We start from the raw sequence: 20,636 nt of genomic DNA on the forward strand, positions 1-20,636 counted from the left end.
ATAATTAAGGTCTTCCGTTTCCAACGGAAGACCTTTCTATTATTGTGCGGGTTAAGATTATTCTTATTTTTCTTTTTTTTTTTTTTCTTCCTAGACGCGAACTTTGAGGCTTCATATCGTGCTCATTTCTGAATGGATTTTGCTCAAATTTTCAGGGCTAATGGACTTTACAAAACACTATCTTCATCAATTCATGAAAGTTAGAATTCCCTTTCCGTTAACGAGTTATTCCCCTTTTAAAAATTTTTAGGGCCTTTGGTTTCCAGACAAAGGCTCCGAGACTATGATAGCAGGGAATGGGAATCCAACGAATTTGAATAACAAAGACATTGAAGTTGTATACATCGGTTTTTGTTTTTGGATTACGTTCCTTATTTAGGAAAAGGTAGGGGGTCAAAAAACAGGATTCCAAAAAGTGCAAAAATTTAGACATATTTTCCTTTATATCTTTTTAACGAAAAATATTTTGTTAAAACATGCAGAATAAAAGTTGTGCAGAATATCAAGGGCTTTCATTTGACACCAATAAAAAAGGGCTGGCCCCTTAAATTAAGGGCCAATAGCCCCTAAAAGTTTTTGCTTAATAACTCAAAAACGGTTTGGATTTTGATATGGATGTCGCTTGAAAAGTTGTTTGTTGGGATCTCATAAAGGTCGTAACAATATTATTTTGTAAGTGATTTGTGTAGTATGAGTGTAAAAAGCTTTACATGTTGACATATACCTGTTTTCATTAGACAAGTTAACGAAAGTCTTTGTGCGTACAACTGGCATAAAGTTGCCGCAGAAAGTATGCTGGTTTATACAGGAGGCATTAATTTATAAGAATTTTTTTTTTTTGGAGTACATGCTTTTTTTTTAGGAGTTTAAGTCATTGTTGTTTAGTTCTTATAGTGCACAATCATTAAAAACGGCAATTGGAAAACAAAACATTCTTTTTCTTTTCTTTTTAACCACAAAATATGGAATTAAAAAACTCTATGCATTACAGTTTATTTATTAACTCCATGCATTTAAAATCTACCTTGAATCAGAGCTGTGTGTGTGTGTGTACCATTACGTAATCTCTCCCTCGCCCGCGGCCGAGAAAATCGGTCACCATGCTCGCGGCTGGACTACCTAGCGGTCAGCGGTTATCTAATACACGAGAGTTGCGTCTCTCATATATGAGTTTATTTAGCCGCGAACTCAAGAATTGTTTTAGTTTTGATTACACAAAATCTTTTGTGGATTAAACGATTGGATGTCAAGTAAGAAATAGTTCATTTAATTAATAAAAGCAATGTCATTCTCTAAAGCAATAATAGACATAGATCAATTGTGGGGTTTAAGTTTAAAATATATAACTTCTATTTGATAGAGTAAGGTCATTATATTGCAAACTTTTCAAATCTTCCTTGGTTGTGAGCTGTGCGTTTCTGTGCGTTGTACCTTTACGAAATATATTCTTTGCCCACGGCCGAGGAGATCAGCGACGGCTGCATTACCTAGCGGTAAGCGGTTATTTAATACACAAGATTCGCACACCGCGACTTACACTTACATGCATATGAACGTGTTTGAGTTAATATAGCCGTATATACAAGAACTGTTTTAATTTTATGTTATAAAAGTTTGTCCTACTTGTATATATTTAATTAAATATTTGAGTGTAAATGAATATTAATGAACGATATTACTCCAAATCGGAAAAATCGTTAGACATAAACTAATGGTTGGTTTGTTTATGTAAACTACTTTAAAAACTGTACAATTAATGTTTTAATTCAACACCCCCCCCCCCCCCCTCAAATATTAAACATTTAAATGATGATCATCCCTCGCACATGGCTGAGGAGATCCGGCGCGAGTGGATAAGTGATCCGCGGTCGGTTCGTGTTCTTCTACATGTACCTTATGACGCGTTTATGTTTCATATTTTGCACGGACACAACTATATATTATTATGTTTTCAACTATTATATTGGTTTAAGATGAAAAGATAAATTTATTTTACTTGTACAGTTGATTAAGCATTGATTTATACGATAGCGTATAAGGTAGTTTAAAAATCAAATCAAATTATAATCAAAGTTCCATGTTACATGTTTGCGGTAGGTGCTAGCACGATAAAGGAATGCCCTGAATTGAGGCATTCGATGATTATTTTAAAAAATATTCACATGAGTTTAAACAACTTTAGATTAGATTCTATCGGTCACATATTAATCACTACTGTAGTTTCATTGTGGAAGCGAACTCATTGCTGCCCCCCCCCCCCCCCCCCCTCCCCCCTCCTCCCGCCCCGCTGACAGGTGCTCGCGCTGGATTTTCTTTTTAATTGGAGAAAAGATAGCAAGATCTGTCGAAAATCATTTTTGGTGGTTTCTTATGTGTAACATTTTGTTTCACTTTCCCACCCCTTTGTTTATTCGGCCAGTCTGTGTTAATTCAATTTCCGCATGCGACCGAGAATCTTGTGTCGCTTCAGCGCACACAGCTCAGAACATTTATAGCCCCAGGTCATCAATTGTTATGTAATTGAGTAACAGTTGGAAGGGTGATTTTACTACATAAAATAACAAAATCATAATATAATCTATTTGAATTGAGTACAATGCGTATAGATTCCCATAATAATTAATTTTTTTTATTACCTTTCTATGTTTACATTTAATTTTGTTCAATTAATTAATAAATTTTCTATCATTTAAATTGTGTGCTTCATCAAATACGTATTCCGATTACCTTGAAGTCATTAATTTTCCATTGGCTTTTGACAAAAGAGAGACGCCTGACCATCCAATGAAAACAAATACACAGAGTTTGATTGACAGGTTTAGCCAGGTGCAGGTCTCACCCGATGTCCGAGGTTATGTGTGCTGCTTGTACACAGCCGAATGGTCTCAGTAAGAGTTATCGATGTAAATAAATAATAAAAATACATGCTTATCAAAACATGATCGTGCAAGTTAAAGTTGATTTAGGTTTGTTCCAATAGAAATCATGTTTCGCTAACTGTATTTAATATTTCTTATGTATAGCGACTTTTAATATTGTTTCAGTACTGAAACATCGCATGAAAACGTTAAATATACATGTAATTATCTGTTACTAGTCGTCTTTTAATATATATACCTTTCTTTTGTTTGTTAAAAATTCGCTCAATTTTGTTAAAGTAATGAAAAACACGGGCGCCATTTTGAAACAATTAACTTGTCAGAGAGTTCCGAATGAAATCTGATGAACGTTTCACACGGTTCTCGCACGCTTTGCTCGAAACGATTTACACGCTTTGCCCGAAACGCTAAACGGTTTACATGAAACTCTAAAAGGTTTACACGAAACGTTTCTCGCACGTAGGCCGCACGCTTTTTTGGTACATGAAACTCTAAAAGGTTTACACGAAACGTTTCTCGCACGTAGGCCGCACGCTTTTTTGGTGTAGTAGTACGTTTTAGGGTCTGTAAATTTTGTCAGCACGCAATTCTAAACTTGCACATAGTCTTCAAAAATTTAGAAATATTTTAATATAGAAGTTATCTTTGAGAAAGGTTTACGTGTTTTGTAGGCGGGTTCAGTTTAAAAAAGAAATACAATTCCTGACATGAATCATGAGTACATACAGTACTGTTTATAACAATATATGCTTGCTACTCTTGAAAAATTAACTCGCCATTAAACATCTCACTTTTTAAAGAATGTTTGAAACGATTACATAAACTCTGCTCGACAAATAGTTTTCCTAAAATATTTTCTTCCTTTCTTTGTTTCAAAACACGTTTTATATACAGGCTTTCAATCACAACACGTTTTTATTACAAAAGCAGAACTGAAAGTTTAGTCATTATAATCGTTTGACACCATATAACATATATTTTCAACTCGCAGCAACAACGGAAGACCTACTCGGGGCTCTGCCACGAGCTCTGCTCTAGTTGAATTTGTATTTACCGGTAGATTTATAAAGAGAAAGCAGTGTATAAATATAAGTAAAAAAATTTACTTATTTACATAAGGAAGCTTACTATTTGCATGAATTGTTACATGGAAATTTTAATGGCACCTTTGTACTTGTGATTTTATGGTATTTGCTGGGCCTTTAATTGACAGTCACTAAAATGATAAAGTTAATTTGTTTAGATAAAAGCTAGGGAATGTCAATGGGCCTTAATTTTATTTTTAGTTTGTGATCATTTTTTTTGTTTGTTTGTATTTTTGCAAATGTTAATTTGCACTTAGAGAGGGGAGCAAAATTCTTACTCAGTTGAATGATGTAGCAAACATTTTAAATTGCATGTATAATTTTCAATATGATTTATTTTGTTACAATTTTTAAGATTCATATGTACTGAGAAACAGGAGCATTTTTACATTAATGGGTGCCAATAATATTGCATTGAACAATAAAATTTTAAAACTTTTAAGCCCAAATATTTCTTCTTGGAAAAAATTGTATTGATGAACATATAATGCAATTTTAGAAATATTCCATTTTCAACCTTTACCATTTCATAAGAATGAGTTGCAGTTCTCAAATCAATAGATTTGATCGTGCCATGATCGAAATTATCACCTCATAATATTGAAAGAATGATTCCTTATTACTTATACTTAAATAGTTTTCAGCAAATGTAGATTAAATATTTGAATATAAATAAGCAAACCCCGTTGCGCCACAAGTTTAGATCATTTGATTTTATTGGACTGTATGGTACAAAACTGATACGTAGTGTTATCACAGGCAAAGACACTGTAAATTGTAAATATTTCAACTTCAAAGCAGGGACCTAGGCTAGCTTATTGTTCAATTGACATAGATATCTACCACCTAGGGGCTAGGTGAGTGGCTACTTAGAGGAAATTTAAAATTAGGCTTTAGTTATTTACATTACAACATGTTTTCCAAGATGAAAGCCTTATTTCTAATGTAAACAAATATTCCAAATAAATTGCTGAACATCTCAGAGTAGGAGACATTGTTATGACAACCTGTCTTTGAATTGTTTTCAAATCTTAATAACTTAATTGGAAATTGTCATCTGACAAAGTCGGTGTGTGTGGTCTTAAACTAAGATGGCCTGTAGAATGACTTGAAATGCATGGTTCATGCCAGGGTTTAATTCCACAATATTCCCCTTCCTTTCAAAGAACTAGGTACAGTTTCAGTCATACTGTGGTTTCATTGATATTCAAGGGTATCAATTTTCGTGGATAAAGCGAGAATCACAGTTTCAAGGATACCTATAGATATTCATGGCCAATGACCCTATCAATACAAAATGTTAATAGAAATTGCACTTCAATGAACATTTAATTTCGTGGATCAATTTAACAATGAAATCCACGAAAATTGGTATTCAACGAATATTAATAAAACCACAGTATTTGGCCCTGTTTTTTAAAAGTCCGCAGCTGTTGCCCACGATGAAACTCGCATAATAAATTTATCATGTGATATCATAATATATACTAATTTCGCTGTGAGCGATGGCTGCGGACACATTTTCGTCTTCAAATAACTCTGAGAAAATGTGCAGTTTTTTATCATTTTTGACCAAATCTTAGAAATATGCCAAAGTGTTGAAGTCATAATTATTTTTTGAAACAAGATAAAAGTGTATAATTTGATATTTTACATACACACATGTTCAAGATGGCATATGTGTATTTTTATAAGATTTAAACAACTTTTGAATTTTAGGGCAAATATTGAAGGAAACTGTACCTTCTTCTTTATTTATACTGTTTACTAGATCATGATATGTACATAAAACAGTTAATACTCTTCAGGGTTAATATGTACATGACCCAGACTGGGTTAAGATTTCTTTGGGGTTGTATATAGACTTGCAATGAGAAAGATACGACAGTCAAGTACATGTAGGCTTCGCTGTCAAATTAATTAGTACATGTACGTGGTTGAACACTAGACTAAAGATGCAGGGGAGATAAGTTGGTACATAACTGGAAACTTAAAGGCCAAGAGCAATTGTAAATAATTTTAAGTTGATTTTGGAAATTTAAATCATCCTGTACTGACCTTCCATCATCTACATTAAAAATAAGTTTCCTTAATTTGTTAACTTTATTCCAATAAGTTTATTTTGATAATTTTATTTAAATGAATGCAACTTTCTGAAAACATTTTTGTATGCTCAATTTACAAAGAATGATATTGTATAACTCTTTTTCATATCATTACATGTATTTGTACATGGTGTTCATCAGCAATCTTGTTCATGCATTAAAGTAAGATACGAGCCATTCATACAATGCAAGTGCTTCACTATGATTTGTTGGCAACAACAGCGAATTTTCAAACATAATGTTTTTACATTCCTCTTCAAATTCTGGCAAACACCCAAAAGCACTTTGATAAATGCAAAATTCTTCAGCTGCATCCACATCAGCCATATCTATCTCCATTTTGAAATCATGTGTACCTGAAAAATTAAGAACTTCATTGTGATTGTAGATCCCCTCTTCCCAAATGAGTTTTATCATTGGTCTGTAGATTTTGCCAGTTTTTGGTACTTATAAAGCTCTGAGGCACATTTATTTAATGTGCAATTAAACTTAGGATAAGTTGTATATAAAAAGCTCTGGGGATTAAGCTTGGAAATAAACACTTTTATATGCTTGATAATGATGTTTAGATATAGAATCTACCTTACAAAAACATTTTTAAATGCCTGCTTTGATTTTTTAGTTCAAATTTTTAAAAAAGTGAATTCAGTGTTATAACGGGCAAGAATAGTGTTTTTAAAAGACTTATCCTTGGTTCAAAATTGATACTTCTCCCCAACCAAAATATAACTAATAATAATAGTTTCTTTACTTGCCGTATAACTCTGGAAGATAATACATCAAGTCTGGTTTTCCACCAGGCAATTCAGCAGACTTTGTGTGTCGAATTCTGTGTTGATTCCACTCCTGAGCACATCTATTAAGATCATCCTGCACAAGTTTTGTGAAGCAAAATCGTAGACATTCCCTGTATTTGTTGCGAAAGAGAAAAAGCAGTGGGTTTTTTTTATTCAGCAGTTTTATAAAATTGTTTCCCTACCGAAGATGCTCAACATTGATTTGAGGCATCCTTCTATCCCTTCAATTTATGGATAGGGCCATTTAGGCAACACACCCAAAATGAATAAGAATTATTTCATGTTTGTTTAAAAGTTAATTCCCAATTTTATTAGCTGCAATAATGTAACCCTCTCCAATTTTTTATATCTTAAATTTCTTTCCACCAAAAAAATAATTGGGAGAGGAAAGGCTTAACATTATTGAAGCTACATTTAAAAAAAAAGTTAATTCTTAAACTGATGAGTTTCTAAACCTTGCAATGCTCATGGTGTGACTGAGACATAAAAAAGCTAGAAAAGAGACAGGAAAGCTTATACATGTACCATAATATGTCTTGTTAAAAGAAGAATGAAAAGTAGTATAAATTGGGCAAAACTGCATGTGACATTAACCTAATCTTAAAAGAAGTATGTAGATCCTAACCAATTTACATTTATTGGACAAAAACAATACAATAATTCAGTAATTAATCCAGAGACATTGAATTTGAGCTAGTAGCCTCATTCTCTTTATCACAAAATGTTTAATGATACTGCCACAGGCAGTCTACATTTCATCCATCAAAATGTGTTGGTAGTATTAAATGACACAGCTCCTAGTGTAAAAATGTATGTACCAGTGTATCAGCTAGATCTACATCTATTACTTTGTGCAATAACTTACAGCTGAACATGGTCCGAGGTAGAAAACTTTCCCATGTGCTCCAAATTGCTGAAAAATTCAATCCAGAATTGTCCACCACCTTGTTTGTTGGACAACCACCATCGTTCGATTCTCTGAAGGGAAACAGTCAGGAATAATAAACTGTAGCAAAACATTATTTTTTATTTCTAGTTTTAATTCATAATACTGCAATTGTAATGTATGTAAAATTTATTTGGACATTATTTGTTATACTTGATTTGAAGGTGATGATCCTGTAAGAAAACTTTTCTCTCCAGCCATATCATCATCATGATACCACCGAAAAGCCCTTTGAATATCAGCGATGATGCAGTTTTCTGTTCCTTCATCTGATCTTATACACCTTGGAACTCCTGTAATTCATCCAAAGGATTAGACAAAATAATCACCTATAAGTTACATATAATTTTACAATTTAATTCAGATGAAGCCGGACCATTGCATTTACAGATGTCTTTCTACTAGGAGGAAGTCATGGCATTAAAAATAATAGACTTGAAATATTTAATACTATGAACATATGATAATGTATTGGATTTCGTATAGCTTTGAAAAACTTCACTGAGAAGAAGAATTCATTAAGAATTCATCATCATGATTATTTTGCCCTTAAACCTTAGTTCTCAACTGAGATCACATATTCAAATTTAAGTTCAGCTACAGTTACTAGTTATCCAAAAGCAATTTAAAAAGCTAATCCATTTTTTTTTAACTCAAATGATAAATAAAATTTATAACCAACAATTTGATTTGTTGTAGAGCTCTAATTTTACATAAACTTAATTAGAAATGTTTCAAGAACTGATCAAATCAGTTCTAAGATTATGGAAGACTTTACCTCTCAATTCTCTTAAGAAATCCAAAAAATATGAGGCGATCACCTTGGGATCATTGTTTGATCTGCCTACTCTTAGCCACAACACACGTCGAGAAAATCTTTTCAAAAAATAAAAAGCACAATCATGTATTCATGCCAGGAAAGATTTTAGACTAAAATTAAATATGACATTATAATTAGTTCATGTTTAAATTAATCTTTTTATGAAACTGAATTATTTCAAATAATCAAACCATTATGAATATATCAGATTTTGTCAGAGAGAGGGTTTTTCCTTAAAGTATAAACAATGTGTGTTTGAGAAATACTCTCCAATTAACTGGTTTAATATGTAGCCAAATCATATTTGGGCAAAAGCGATCTTTGACCTTGACAATGAACCCATAATACATGTGACCCTAATCTAACTTTTAAAAAAAATTATACATAGACTGCAAGACATGTTTCAGTTGTGAAGAAGTTTAAAGACATAATTTCTGGGCATAAAACTGTTTCATTTACATATATTAAATTATCATTTGACTACGTATATATATTACATAACTGACACAGCAACACATACATGTATATACCCGCAAACACATCCATGAATTGCGAAACCGAATCTTTTAAGCTTATCATATCCATCGACATGCAATAGATAATTAGGGCCTTTGTTATGATATACTCTTCTCTTTAGACGCCTCTGTTTTCTTTCCAAAACACCAATAGGGTCCAGTTCCTTTTGAATGGCCAAAACCTGTTCTCTTAATGATTCAATATATAATGCCATTGATCAAAACATACTAGTATTTCACAATTCACAAGTATGTTAATATCTATTAAAGTTTTTCAATAAATTGCATTACTCAGTTATATGTATTATTGTTTTCATACAGTATATTTTGTTCCTTATTGCCTACTACCCTTTTCTGGCATGATGTACAAATACCCAACCTTGAAACCACGAGTCCATGTGACAAAAGACGACGCTGTAGTCCACGACATCCAAGAGAAGAACCACTTCCATTTAATTCCTCCTAATTTAAAAATAAATGTAGTTTGAAATATATATTTTATTATCAATACATATGAATAAAATATAGTTATGTCATTGTATAAGGATATATGCTAACATGCATGTAACACATTAATAAATCTACCAATTGATTACTTTACCTTAAATATTTAAATAATTCATAAATTCAACAATTATTTATTCATGTAATTTAACTAAATGCAATTGTACATTTTAAAATTTCTTTGTTTTGGTAATATACAAAGCACCTGACATGAATTTGTAACATGTTTTAATAAGTAGTGTATATTTTTGTGAATGAATAATTTGACCTTAAATTTGATCTTGTTTTAATTTTATTCACAACAAAATAATTAGCACTTTTGTTATTATAACTAATAACAGAACAGTTATTAAAGATATAATTTACATGAGCTCCATGTAGTAGTTCAAATTATGGTAATGAAAGAAAGGAAAATATATAAAAAGGACCTTTAAGATTTATATATTTTATTTTGGATTATTTGAAATAACGTTTTACCATGATAGCATAAGATGCCTCAACAGTGTTTTGCAGCATTCGTCTTCTTAGTCCCATCATCGCCAATATTCTTTTCAGATGTCTTATACTGGGTGCCAAAAAAATCTGGGATATATTTTGTTTCTACTATGATATTAATTAATTGTGCTTATACACATTATAAAAATCATTAAGCAAGCTATTGAAAACACTATAGCTATCAGTACCTATGGCTGTTATTTGCTGTGCAGCAATAAATTATATCTTACATCCAGTGGATGTAGGCTTATTGATGCCTGTGCACTTTTCAAAAGAGAATACATGTGCATATCACCTGCAGCAATATTTGTTACTTGGCTCTAAAAATGATATTTTGGTTGGGACTTTCATAATCAATTTATAGTAAATACGGGAAATGCCATGAAACAATGTTCAACATAATTATACTGATCAATCTATATATTTACCTGATAACTATTTCATGTCGTAAAAGCAGGATACCACAAATCTCTAGATTTGTGTACCCACCGTAGAAATAGTCTCGAATGAGGTCTTCTCCTTTATCAACAAAAAATTAATAGTTTGTAAAAATTACAAATATGACAGAAGAAAATATATTATATAGGGCATATTGAGAGAAAATTCGGTCTCTAAAATTTTTTCATTTGATTAATGAAACCTTTTCAAAAAGATAAATATCAAAAGTTTATATTTACGAGTAACGTCTTCCCTGTGATTGCCTTCTGTCAAAGACGAATATCCCATTGGGTTCATTCTGCATTTTAAAAGTGATGAACACGTTAATTGCAATCAGCATGCGCAGTCTTATATTTCCGGACACGACTTCCTAATAGACTGTGAAACTTGCAAAGTTGCGTTAGCGCGACGGCGTGTTGTGCAAAGTTGTGTTAGCGCGACGGCGTGTTGTGCAAAGTTGTGTTAGCGCGACGGCGTGTTGTGTGTTAGCGCGACGGCGTGTTATGCAAAGTTGCGTTAGCGCGACGGCGTGTTGTGTGTTAGCGCGACGGCGTGTTGTGCAAAGTTGCGTTAGCGCGACGGCGTGTTGTGTGTTAGCGCGACGGCGTGTTGTGCAAAGTTGCGTTAGCGCGACGGCGTGTTGTGTGTTAGCGCGACGGCGTGTTGTGCAAAGTTGCGTTAGCGCGACGGCGTGTTGTGCAAAGTTGCGTTAGCGCGACGGCGTGTTGTGTGTTAGCGCGATGTCTCGTTTATCTGAACGCGATGTCGCGCTAACGCAAATGGCCCTATCCGGACACCATATTTCACACCGGCGTGTATAATTTATGCATGACGTAGCTGACAGAAATGATCGTGACGCTATAGGAAAAGTCAAACCAAATCGGTTTTGATAATATAAGTATGACAAATGCACGCTAGTTAAATGTGTAAATAATGCACACTGTTATGAAACTGCTAAAAGAACGCTTTTGTATTGCAAGTTGACAACCTCGAAATAAATAAAAAATCCCTTGATATACATACATCTTAAATATGGTGAAACAAAACTATCATGAATTCAAGTAATTAAAGATCAATTCAGTTATATGAGTACAAATAAACAACACATAAGCATATGCACGAAGATCATCGACAGTACATGTAAACCATACCTATTTAAAAAGAATTACAATCGATGTTTAATATGAAGGCAATTGATCACTTAATCCTAGAATTAATAAGATTAATGAATTTGATTTCTGAAAATTCAAGGAGGTGTGCATGTGAAATTTTAGAATCTTCAAGAATCTTCAAGTTGACAAACGCTTGGCAATAGATCTAGAATTGATACACACTCTGCACGCTTCTAATACATATTTTTAAGTAATATTTTAACAAAAATTGATTGTACATGTATCTAAATGCGAGTTCATAAACATTCAAATACATGTAGCTTTCATACGGTTTTGTAAAGATACTAAGAGTAAAAAAACGAAAATGAGAATGTATACGTGTTGTAAAGTTGTAAGTAATACAGATAAAGAATATACAACCACACACAAGGACAAATTACAATTGTAAACGTTTTGAGTTGCTCCTATTCAAAGAAGTATTCTTATATTTTGAAATCAGTTTCGTTTCATGGGTTCGAATTTGATAAGAAACATTAAATTCTAGTCTATGCTTACTGAGTATTGATTTAAAAAACAATAATCTATTCGCACTTATGTATACATCTATCTTGTTGGGGAATACATATTTAATTTAGAGTTATAGCATCTTTTTAATTATTGTGTTTATATCATTTACCGGGGTATACCCATGCATCTTTAATTCATCATACTTAAGTAGATTCCATTAACAAGTAGTAATGTATACTTCATGCGTTTAATAAGGTAAGCCTATTAATTATCAAATTGATTTATCTTAATTTATTAAGAAATAGGAACAGTTATCGAACAATAGGTATTTTTTAAAGTTATACGTACATGTACAAATATTTCAATAAATGTGAATGTTTATCTTAATAACACGTAAAACAAACCAAAAATTAAAATTCTCTGTTTATTTTGCCTTAAAAACAAAACACTCGCCATTTTTGTGCACAGACTAAGGACTTACGCCTGCAATAGCAGGCGTAGATTTAAACCCAAATTTAGTCCCGACTAAGTTTCCGCCTTTTTGTGAAACGCAACTTAGTCTGGTTTTGAGGTTTAGTCCCTGATTTCGTCCGGACTAAACTTACGCCTGGAAGTATGCCTTTTTGAGAAACGGGCCCCTGCTGCCGCGCTTCGTATTAGTTTGAAATTAAGAATACGAAATGCTTTATTGTCGGATTCATGAATGGTATGGCGCCCCAGCAGTACAAGGAATTATAGGTCGTTTACTGATAACCCACACAATTCCGCAGAGAGCCGCACATCGAAACAGTTTACGATCACGTCCCATCAGTTTTCGCGAATCATCGCCGTGGACGGACAGGAACATAAAGAATGTTGAAAAACGTTGAAGAATGAATTATTACACAGAATACATGTATATATATCTCCATTTATACGAGTGGTAGTACAGAGTTTGCAGATAAACATGCAGAGTTCGATTTCTCGGTAGTTTTCGGTTATCTTCCAAATAGAGGACGGATTTGAGTTTATATAAAGTTCTGTGAAATGTGAAGTCACGATCGTGAGACATACGTGTTCGCCGCTGGGAAACATGTGATGCAGTCACTTTGTCACGTACAATTTTCCTCCAGGAAGGTTTTTCAGGAAAAAATCCATCGTCCAGAAATGTCCACAAATGATCAGTAAGATCATATGATTGTAGAATACTCATAATATCAGGGAAAAATCCCAACTGGTTTGTCGAGAGATCGTGAAAATAAGAAAATAATCTTGTGAGGAAAATGTTCTTTGTTAACATTTTTGGGTTGAGGCGACATAGTCGGCCTAGGAATAGCAGCTTTCGAACGTCTATTTCTGCACATATGGGGAGTACATCGAAATACGATTCACACATATCTGATCTGCTTAATTTGGGTAAGTTTAGTGAGTTTTTGCAAATAAAATGTTGGAATGTATTCAGCTGGTTTCTGTCTCTAAACGACAAATTATTCCAGAGTTCGCACCCATAGAGTACTGATGGTAGCACAGTTGTTTTGTACAGATGAGTCAATGTTCTAGGATTTAGGAATCGTGAACCAAGGTCAGATAGTGCAAAATATGACTTCCGTCCCTTGTTACAAGCCTCCTGTATTCGGTCAGAGAGTTTACATTTTTCATTTATAATTATACCTAGATGGTTGTAAGACCGGTTGCACGATACAATCGCTGGACCTAGATGCCAGGACATGTTGCATGTGTCTAGTTTATAGCTCCTTGTGCACGGAACTGCAATACGCACGATTTGGATGCGTTGAATGTAAATCGCCATTTGCAAGCGTACCTATATGCAATGTCTAACAGTTTTGGAAGCGCAAGTGGAGTGACAGCAATTAAAGACAAGTCGTCTGCTAAGGAGGGGCAGCTGCTGGGTATATTAAGTATACCTGTGTTTGGGCTACCATACTGTAACGCTTGAATAAGGTCGTTGATGTAAACAAGATAAAGAAAGGTAGACATGGGCCCGTTTCACTAAAAGGCGTACGCCTGGCGTAACTTTACGCCTGTCGTAAGTCCGGACTTAAGTCAAATATTTGGCCTAAGGTCCGTTTCACTAAAAGGCGTAACTTTGCGCCCGCTTTAAGTTAAGACAAAAATCTACGCCTAGCCAAGGGTAGTCGTAACTTATGGCGTAAACAGGAATGGGCTGCTAATTCTGTTGCCGAGGGTATCGGTGCTGACCGTAATGTTAAATTGTACAATTTGTCGTGTAAATTTTATTAATTTCATATGAAATAAAGAAAATAAAGAGTTTTGATTGGTGGTACCAATTCTCGGATAGAAACTTTTCTTACCATGTTTTATGCACATTCTTTATATTTGCACTTGCCGTTTACATGTTAAAATGCCATATTTAGACAATCGATATATAGTTTTCATTCGATTATTTTTATCCAATATTTGATTTACGTTTCATATTGTTTAATAAATTGGGCAATGAATAATGCAAAAGATATCCATACATGATGCACATGTAGTACAAAGGTATATTTGCAAAAGAAATGTCTCGCATTTCAAGCATTTCACCCCCCCCCCCCCCCCCCCCCCAACTTCCACGCAAAATACATGTATGTGTGAGCGGGATATTTTGAAATTTAAAAATCACTAAGTGAATTATTGGCTTTATATTTTCCTCTTTTTTTAATTTCATTTTTTGGTAAGTAAAAGGTGTTAGCTTAGGTAGTTAAACTAAGGTTAATCACAAAAGTATTTTCAGTATTGTTAAAATGTAAATACCAAAATAAGATGAAAGCACCAAATATGTTTAAGAGTCGTCAAAAGTCCCTAATTTTTTTTTTAAATATTAGATAATGTTTTTATCATACAACCGATGCAAAACACTGACTCCATATTAAATAGATTTTATTTTGTAGTTTACATACACCTACTCTTTATTAACTTCAAATTTATATGAAGCCTCGTTCAATATACCAAATACACATGTAAATGTACTTGGGCAGTTTATGTTGAGTCCACCATACGTCTGACACATACATTTGTACCTTGGATCTGATAACTTTGGTGAAACATTTACAAATAAACGTGCATACACTTATGGTTTGTATGTACTCTTTCACTTAAATAATTCGAAAAAAAACTAACTTCGGAAACAAATTGTTTAAAGTGATAGTGTCTACGGTTGTGGTATTTTTTTTAGACTTGGAATTCATCAATTATTTCCTAGGTCATTTTTGCTCCACATTTTACATTGACACAAATCTTAATATGAAAGTAATAAATATATTTATTAGAGCTTCTTCGCTTTTTTCGTTTTTTTTTTTCTTTTTTTTTGCATGAAATATTAAAATTTCGTTAGTTTAAGTATCTGTTGTATGGTTGTTCGATGCTTGCTTAATATTGTCCAATCCATGGTAAAAAAAAAAAAGCTCATTATTGCATTAATTCGCTATATTTTCTATTTTTAAACAAATTCACTGATTTTCTTTCAATGATATAGCAAGAGGAAACCAGAAAATTTAAAAAAAAAATATTTATACTCGTAATTGACGCATGATCAAAAGAGAAATTCCAAGGGTGTTCGAAGCATGCTGAAATCACAGTAGATATCGATAACAAAATAGTTCTGTTGAATTTCTGTTAATTTTGAATGAACATATCCTATATGCTTCATCAAATACTAGTATATCTTTCAAATAAAACATTTTAGCAAGTTCTGCTGTGTGATTTTGTCATTTAACAGGATAAATATGCATGAATACTTTACGGTTCTCTCTCTCTCTCTCTCTCTCTCTCTCTCTCTCTCTCTCACGCAAACTCTTTATTTTTATCTATCTAAAAAAATCTTTCTATCTATATATTTATGCATCTGTCTGCACATGTGCATAAGCTCGTTGTCAAGAACGTAAGTCTGGCCTTAACTTAGTCCGATACTAGTGTTTACGGCCAGGCGTACGCCTCTTAGTGAAACGCGATTTACGCCGGACTAAATTTTGGCGTACGCCCCGAGGCCTAACATAAGCTTCGTCGTATCTTACGCCTGTTAGTGAAACGGGCCCCAGAGTACTACAGATCAACTTCTGTTGTATTCCACACGTGAGGACATGTGCACATGTGTGTCTACAGCGTGAACGATAACTTTGTATATAGTCTTGATATTCCTTATTAAGTTGTTTATCCCCCCCCCCCTCCCCCCAATATTACTTGTGTAAATGTATATCTTTGACGTGACTCGTTAGAAAATTTATGTATGTGTTCTGTTCAATCTCTATTTAGAGGAAATAAAGTATGAATGAATGAACATGTACTACAATCAAATACAAATCATATTGTCTACAACCAATGATGTCCTTTTTAACCATTATTTAACTAATTGATCCAAGATTCCTCTTTAAAAATGGTCATCGTTCATAGCCCGGTACCAGGTAATTATATATATATATATATAGAGGATATCTATATTGTGTGATTTTATATTTGCTTTATCCAACGAGTTGAAATCAGGCACGTAACATCGGGGGGGGGGGGGGGGGCAGGGGGGCCTGCCCCCCCCCCCCCCACTTTTTCTCGCAGCAACGAATTTTTTAATATAAAAAAATGAATTTTAATGGAGTTGCCCCCCCCCCACCTTTTGGGAAGTAATTAAAAAATTGATATGAAAATAAGGAAATGAGGAGTCAAATTGAAGTTACCCCCCACCCCCCACCGAATTAGGAATTTCATGATTTGGAGGGAAAGAATTTTTATTTTGGAAGGGCAGAATTTTTATTTTGGAAGTATAGTTTAGTCTCAACCCCAACCCCCCCCCCCCCCCCCCCCCCCCCCCCGGTTAAGGATGTTGAAGATTTCTGAAAACTTTGCTTAAATTTCGTTTTGTTTTGTTTAAATTTTTTTTTTGCTTGTCAAGATTTTTTTTGATGGGTCTGCCCCCCCCCCCCCCCCCCACTTTCAAAAACAATGCTACGTGCCTGGAAATGGTGTATATATTCGCGAGGCTTGCCGAGCGAATATAACCATTTCAACGAGTTGGATAAAGCAAATATGAAATCACACAATTATAGATGTTCTATTTATCTCATACAATTTGATTTATATTATGAAGCTTTTGAGACAGTCCCTTATGTGACCCGAATTGTTTGGTTTTTTTTCCAAAGATTAAAAACGATGATGCATCGTTGTGTTATGCGGCTATTGTGACCTTGCGCAATACAATTAAGTTCGTCATTCCTGAGATAAATCTAACTGTTTTAATGTAAAGTTTCACTGAAATAAACCTTAAAATAATTTGTTTGCGCTAAATAATTTTTCATAGAGCTTATTCACTTGATTAAATGGAAATTCCGATTAGAAGACTCGAATAATCAAATTTCTTGACATACACGAAGTTGCGAATGCTCGTTAGTTTGACTCGAACGAGGAACAGTTGTTGATGTTTAATAAAACAAACACTAGGCTAGCCTTATGATTCGAAATTGAAAATAGTGAATAAGGAAGCTTACTGGTGGTGGAATAAAAGTCTTATGAAACATTATTTCGGTAAGTTCTTGTATATAAACACAACCAGAGCGCTCTGTTTCCATCGTTCGTCAGGATGAACTTCTTGATAGTTAACGTAATTTGCAGTTTTATAAACTTTACAACGCAAATTGAAAGTTGGAAGTGGGCTAAACTTTTTAAAAAGATCTTGACAAACAATAAAAAAGGGTCTTGTGGTTACGGTTATGAATAACTTTGCAAAAAAAGGGGGGGGGGTGGATTTAAATTAGGCAATATGGCCGTCTCACATACTCATCTCGATATATCGTATTATTTAACACAGAAATCGTGTTCAGTAAGTCCTTAAAATATTTAGAGTAGTTGCCCTTTGGAATTATTTTTAAATTAGAGTAGTTGCCCTTTGAATATTGACACATTGTTATGTCTGGAGCAGAGCAAAATGGCAGCGTCGACATTTGCTCAAATCTCTGCAGAGGTTTAAAATTGAATAGCAACAAAACATTGTAAGTAATCTGGGTGGTATTGATAATTTTTAAGAGTTTAAACGAGTTTAACTGGACGAGATGTAAGGCATCTTGTACATGGCTTTGCGTAGGTCACCGCTATTTGTGAATAAATATGTCGCTTGATAGTCCTCGGGAAAACAAAACACTTATTAGGTTAGTTACTGACTCACTACAAAAATATATTGGGTTGATCAATCTCAAAGACGGCTCGGCTTCGCCTCGCCCTCTATGAGATTGATCAACCCAATATATTTCCGTGGTGAGTCAGTAACTAACATAATAAGTAATATATATATATATATATATATATATATATATATATATATATATATATATATATATATATATATATATATATATATATTTGAAAAATTGAGTAAGTCTTATTTTTCATATCATTTATGTTTATTAAGATGAATGATACATGAAAATGAAAATGACGAGTAAGTGTATGCTTTCCCGTTTATTTGCCGACTCCGAATCCAGCTTGTTGCAGATAGAGAGCTTCCTGGGCGGTTTGTGCCCTTGTTTCAGCTCCATATCCTCCTTGTCCACCCTGGGACAGCAGATAGGCGCCCAGACCCCCGAGTACCAGGGCAGTGATGGCGTTGTTGTTGGATGTGGTGGTGGTGGTAGAAGTGGTGGGGTCAGCGGCTGAAAAAAGAAAGGGTAATTATAGAAAAATCTGCTTCCTTCTCTCTCTCTCTCTCTCTCTCTCTCTCTCTCTCTCTCTCTCTCTCTCTCTTTTCAATATTTTTTTCATTAAAAGTTTTACAAAATCAATACTTACTTCCGCATACAGTTCCACTGAATCCATCATAGCAGACACACACGCCATCGAATGTTACGCCTGTGACGGCTCCTGTGATCGTCAAATGGTCTATGAGACAGAAGCCATTGTTGATAGAAGTACACGCAGTACTGGCTCCTGGACTTCCTGCTGCTGGAATGGTGCAGACTCCTCCTCCCAGTGCTGCTTGGGCTGCCTGAAAACCTAAATTCGTGGAAATTGACACACACTTTATCTTACTGAAGATACCAATGACTCAACGATGTAGAAATGATCCAATAACCAAATATCTAGACACGGCAAGGAAATGTGAAATGTACTCACCCACGGCGACACAGAACACACAAAGGAGGACCTGGATGGAGTGCATGGCGACTGGCTGAAGAATAATTTAAGTATGAATTATCTTGAAATATTCCAAACCACAAACATTATGACTTGCATATTTGATAATTCTTTAGTAATCCCAACCCAATCCCGAAAAAAAGAAATCACAAAAATATCAAATTTGAATTATTCAGTATTCTACTTAGAGTCTATACACATGAGTATTCACCTTGGAGTTCCTAGGGAGTTGGACTGACTATTGAATGAACATCGGGCTTTATATAGGCAAATTTATATTTGAAAATTACAAGATATGAAATAACTACGTGTATGAACACGATATTTTCTTCCTCAAAAGACATGCAGACACAACGTTCCTATTGCGCAAGCACTCCTCATGTTTACACGTGCCTGGGAGAAATACTTTCCGGTCTAGTTCTAATGTATAGTTAATGTTACAGTTTTCCATAAATACATGTAATGTTGCAGTGGGTTATTCTACATAAATACATGTACTGTTTTTATCGTCCTCTATGTTTTTGATCAACACGTATAATTAAACTCAAAAGAGACTATTTTAAAAAGTGAAATTTGTATACTTTCCTTGTGTTTGATAAATCAGTATTTTTTCCCTTGATTGCCTAAATTGATTGCAAACTTTACTTGGTAAATATGTAAAATTATATATATGTCAAAAGACCAATATATGATATATTAAATCTGACCCGAGAGTTACACCGATTATGCAGTATTTTGTTAAAGTGCCAATATGGGTCGATTTGAACATTTTTATCTTAAAAATAACTGAAAATAAGCTTTCTCTGGAAAGTTGTTTTTATTTGCACAAACGGTAACGGAAGCAAACTTTTTGTCGATAGGAAAGTATTGTTGAGTATTTGCAGTTTTAATGTTTTTAAATGTAGTAGGACAAACTGTAGTTACAGAAATCCAGTTTTGTAAATCATTGTAACCTAGACGCCGTGTTTTTTTTCTTAATTGGCAATGATATAAGGCGTTGCCACAATCGCTCGCCGGCGACGTGCGTTCCAGCATTCTGTGACGAAGGCAACACCGTCATACTAGTATCCGGCGATGCCGATTTAAGACGACGAACCCAATTCACTTCTACAATAGTGATTTTCATGAAAATTATATATAAACGAGTTAGAGTTACCAAAGATATATTAAAATCAATAAAAAAAAGATAACATAAAAATCGAATTAGATATTTAGTAGAGATCATTTCAAAAAACGTTTGTAATTCAATTGAACATAATGGAAAAAGCGTTCTTTTGAGAAAAGAAATTTTTTTAAAAAATTCGTCAAAATAGATTTTCT

The 20,636-nt window shown here is 33.9% G+C and overlaps 2 protein-coding genes across 6 annotated transcripts; both read right to left on the bottom strand.

Annotated features, from left to right (window-relative positions):
• Positions 1 to 6,113: 6,113 nt before the first annotated feature.
• LOC105326524 (uncharacterized) lies at positions 6,114 to 11,086 on the bottom strand. Of its 5 annotated transcripts, none has more exons than XM_066069601.1 (10): positions 10,824 to 11,085; positions 10,575 to 10,665; positions 10,129 to 10,216; positions 9,467 to 9,609; positions 9,163 to 9,336; positions 8,591 to 8,688; positions 7,966 to 8,105; positions 7,732 to 7,844; positions 6,825 to 6,976; positions 6,114 to 6,425 (listed from the first exon to the last, which is right to left on the bottom strand). In XM_066069601.1, exons 1-10 carry the CDS (start codon positions 10,879 to 10,881, stop codon positions 6,220 to 6,222), a joined length of 1,263 nt encoding a protein of 420 aa, XP_065925673.1. In that variant the 5' UTR covers positions 10,882 to 11,085; the 3' UTR covers positions 6,114 to 6,219. The 5 variants fall into 5 exon arrangements, with proteins under 5 accessions (XP_065925673.1, XP_065925675.1, XP_065925677.1 ...); XM_066069603.1 differs by having other exon boundaries at positions 10,129 to 10,233; positions 10,824 to 10,870; XM_034463103.2 differs by having other exon boundaries at positions 6,116 to 6,425; positions 9,527 to 9,609; positions 10,824 to 11,080.
• Positions 11,087 to 18,572: 7,486 nt separating this feature from the next.
• On the bottom strand, positions 18,573 to 19,616 carry LOC117689752 (uncharacterized). The gene is made up of 4 exons (XM_034471627.2): positions 19,528 to 19,616; positions 19,296 to 19,350; positions 18,972 to 19,175; positions 18,573 to 18,835 (listed from the first exon to the last, which is right to left on the bottom strand). The coding sequence occupies exons 2-4, from the start codon at positions 19,339 to 19,341 to the stop codon at positions 18,645 to 18,647; spliced, it is 441 nt and encodes a 146-aa protein (XP_034327518.1). The 5' UTR covers positions 19,342 to 19,350; positions 19,528 to 19,616; the 3' UTR covers positions 18,573 to 18,644.
• Between the last annotated feature and the right edge of the window lie 1,020 nt (positions 19,617 to 20,636).

The sequence above is a fragment of the Magallana gigas genome, chromosome 8 (assembly GCF_963853765.1).
Source record: "Magallana gigas chromosome 8, xbMagGiga1.1, whole genome shotgun sequence".
Taxonomy (NCBI): domain Eukaryota; kingdom Metazoa; phylum Mollusca; class Bivalvia; order Ostreida; family Ostreidae; genus Magallana; species Magallana gigas.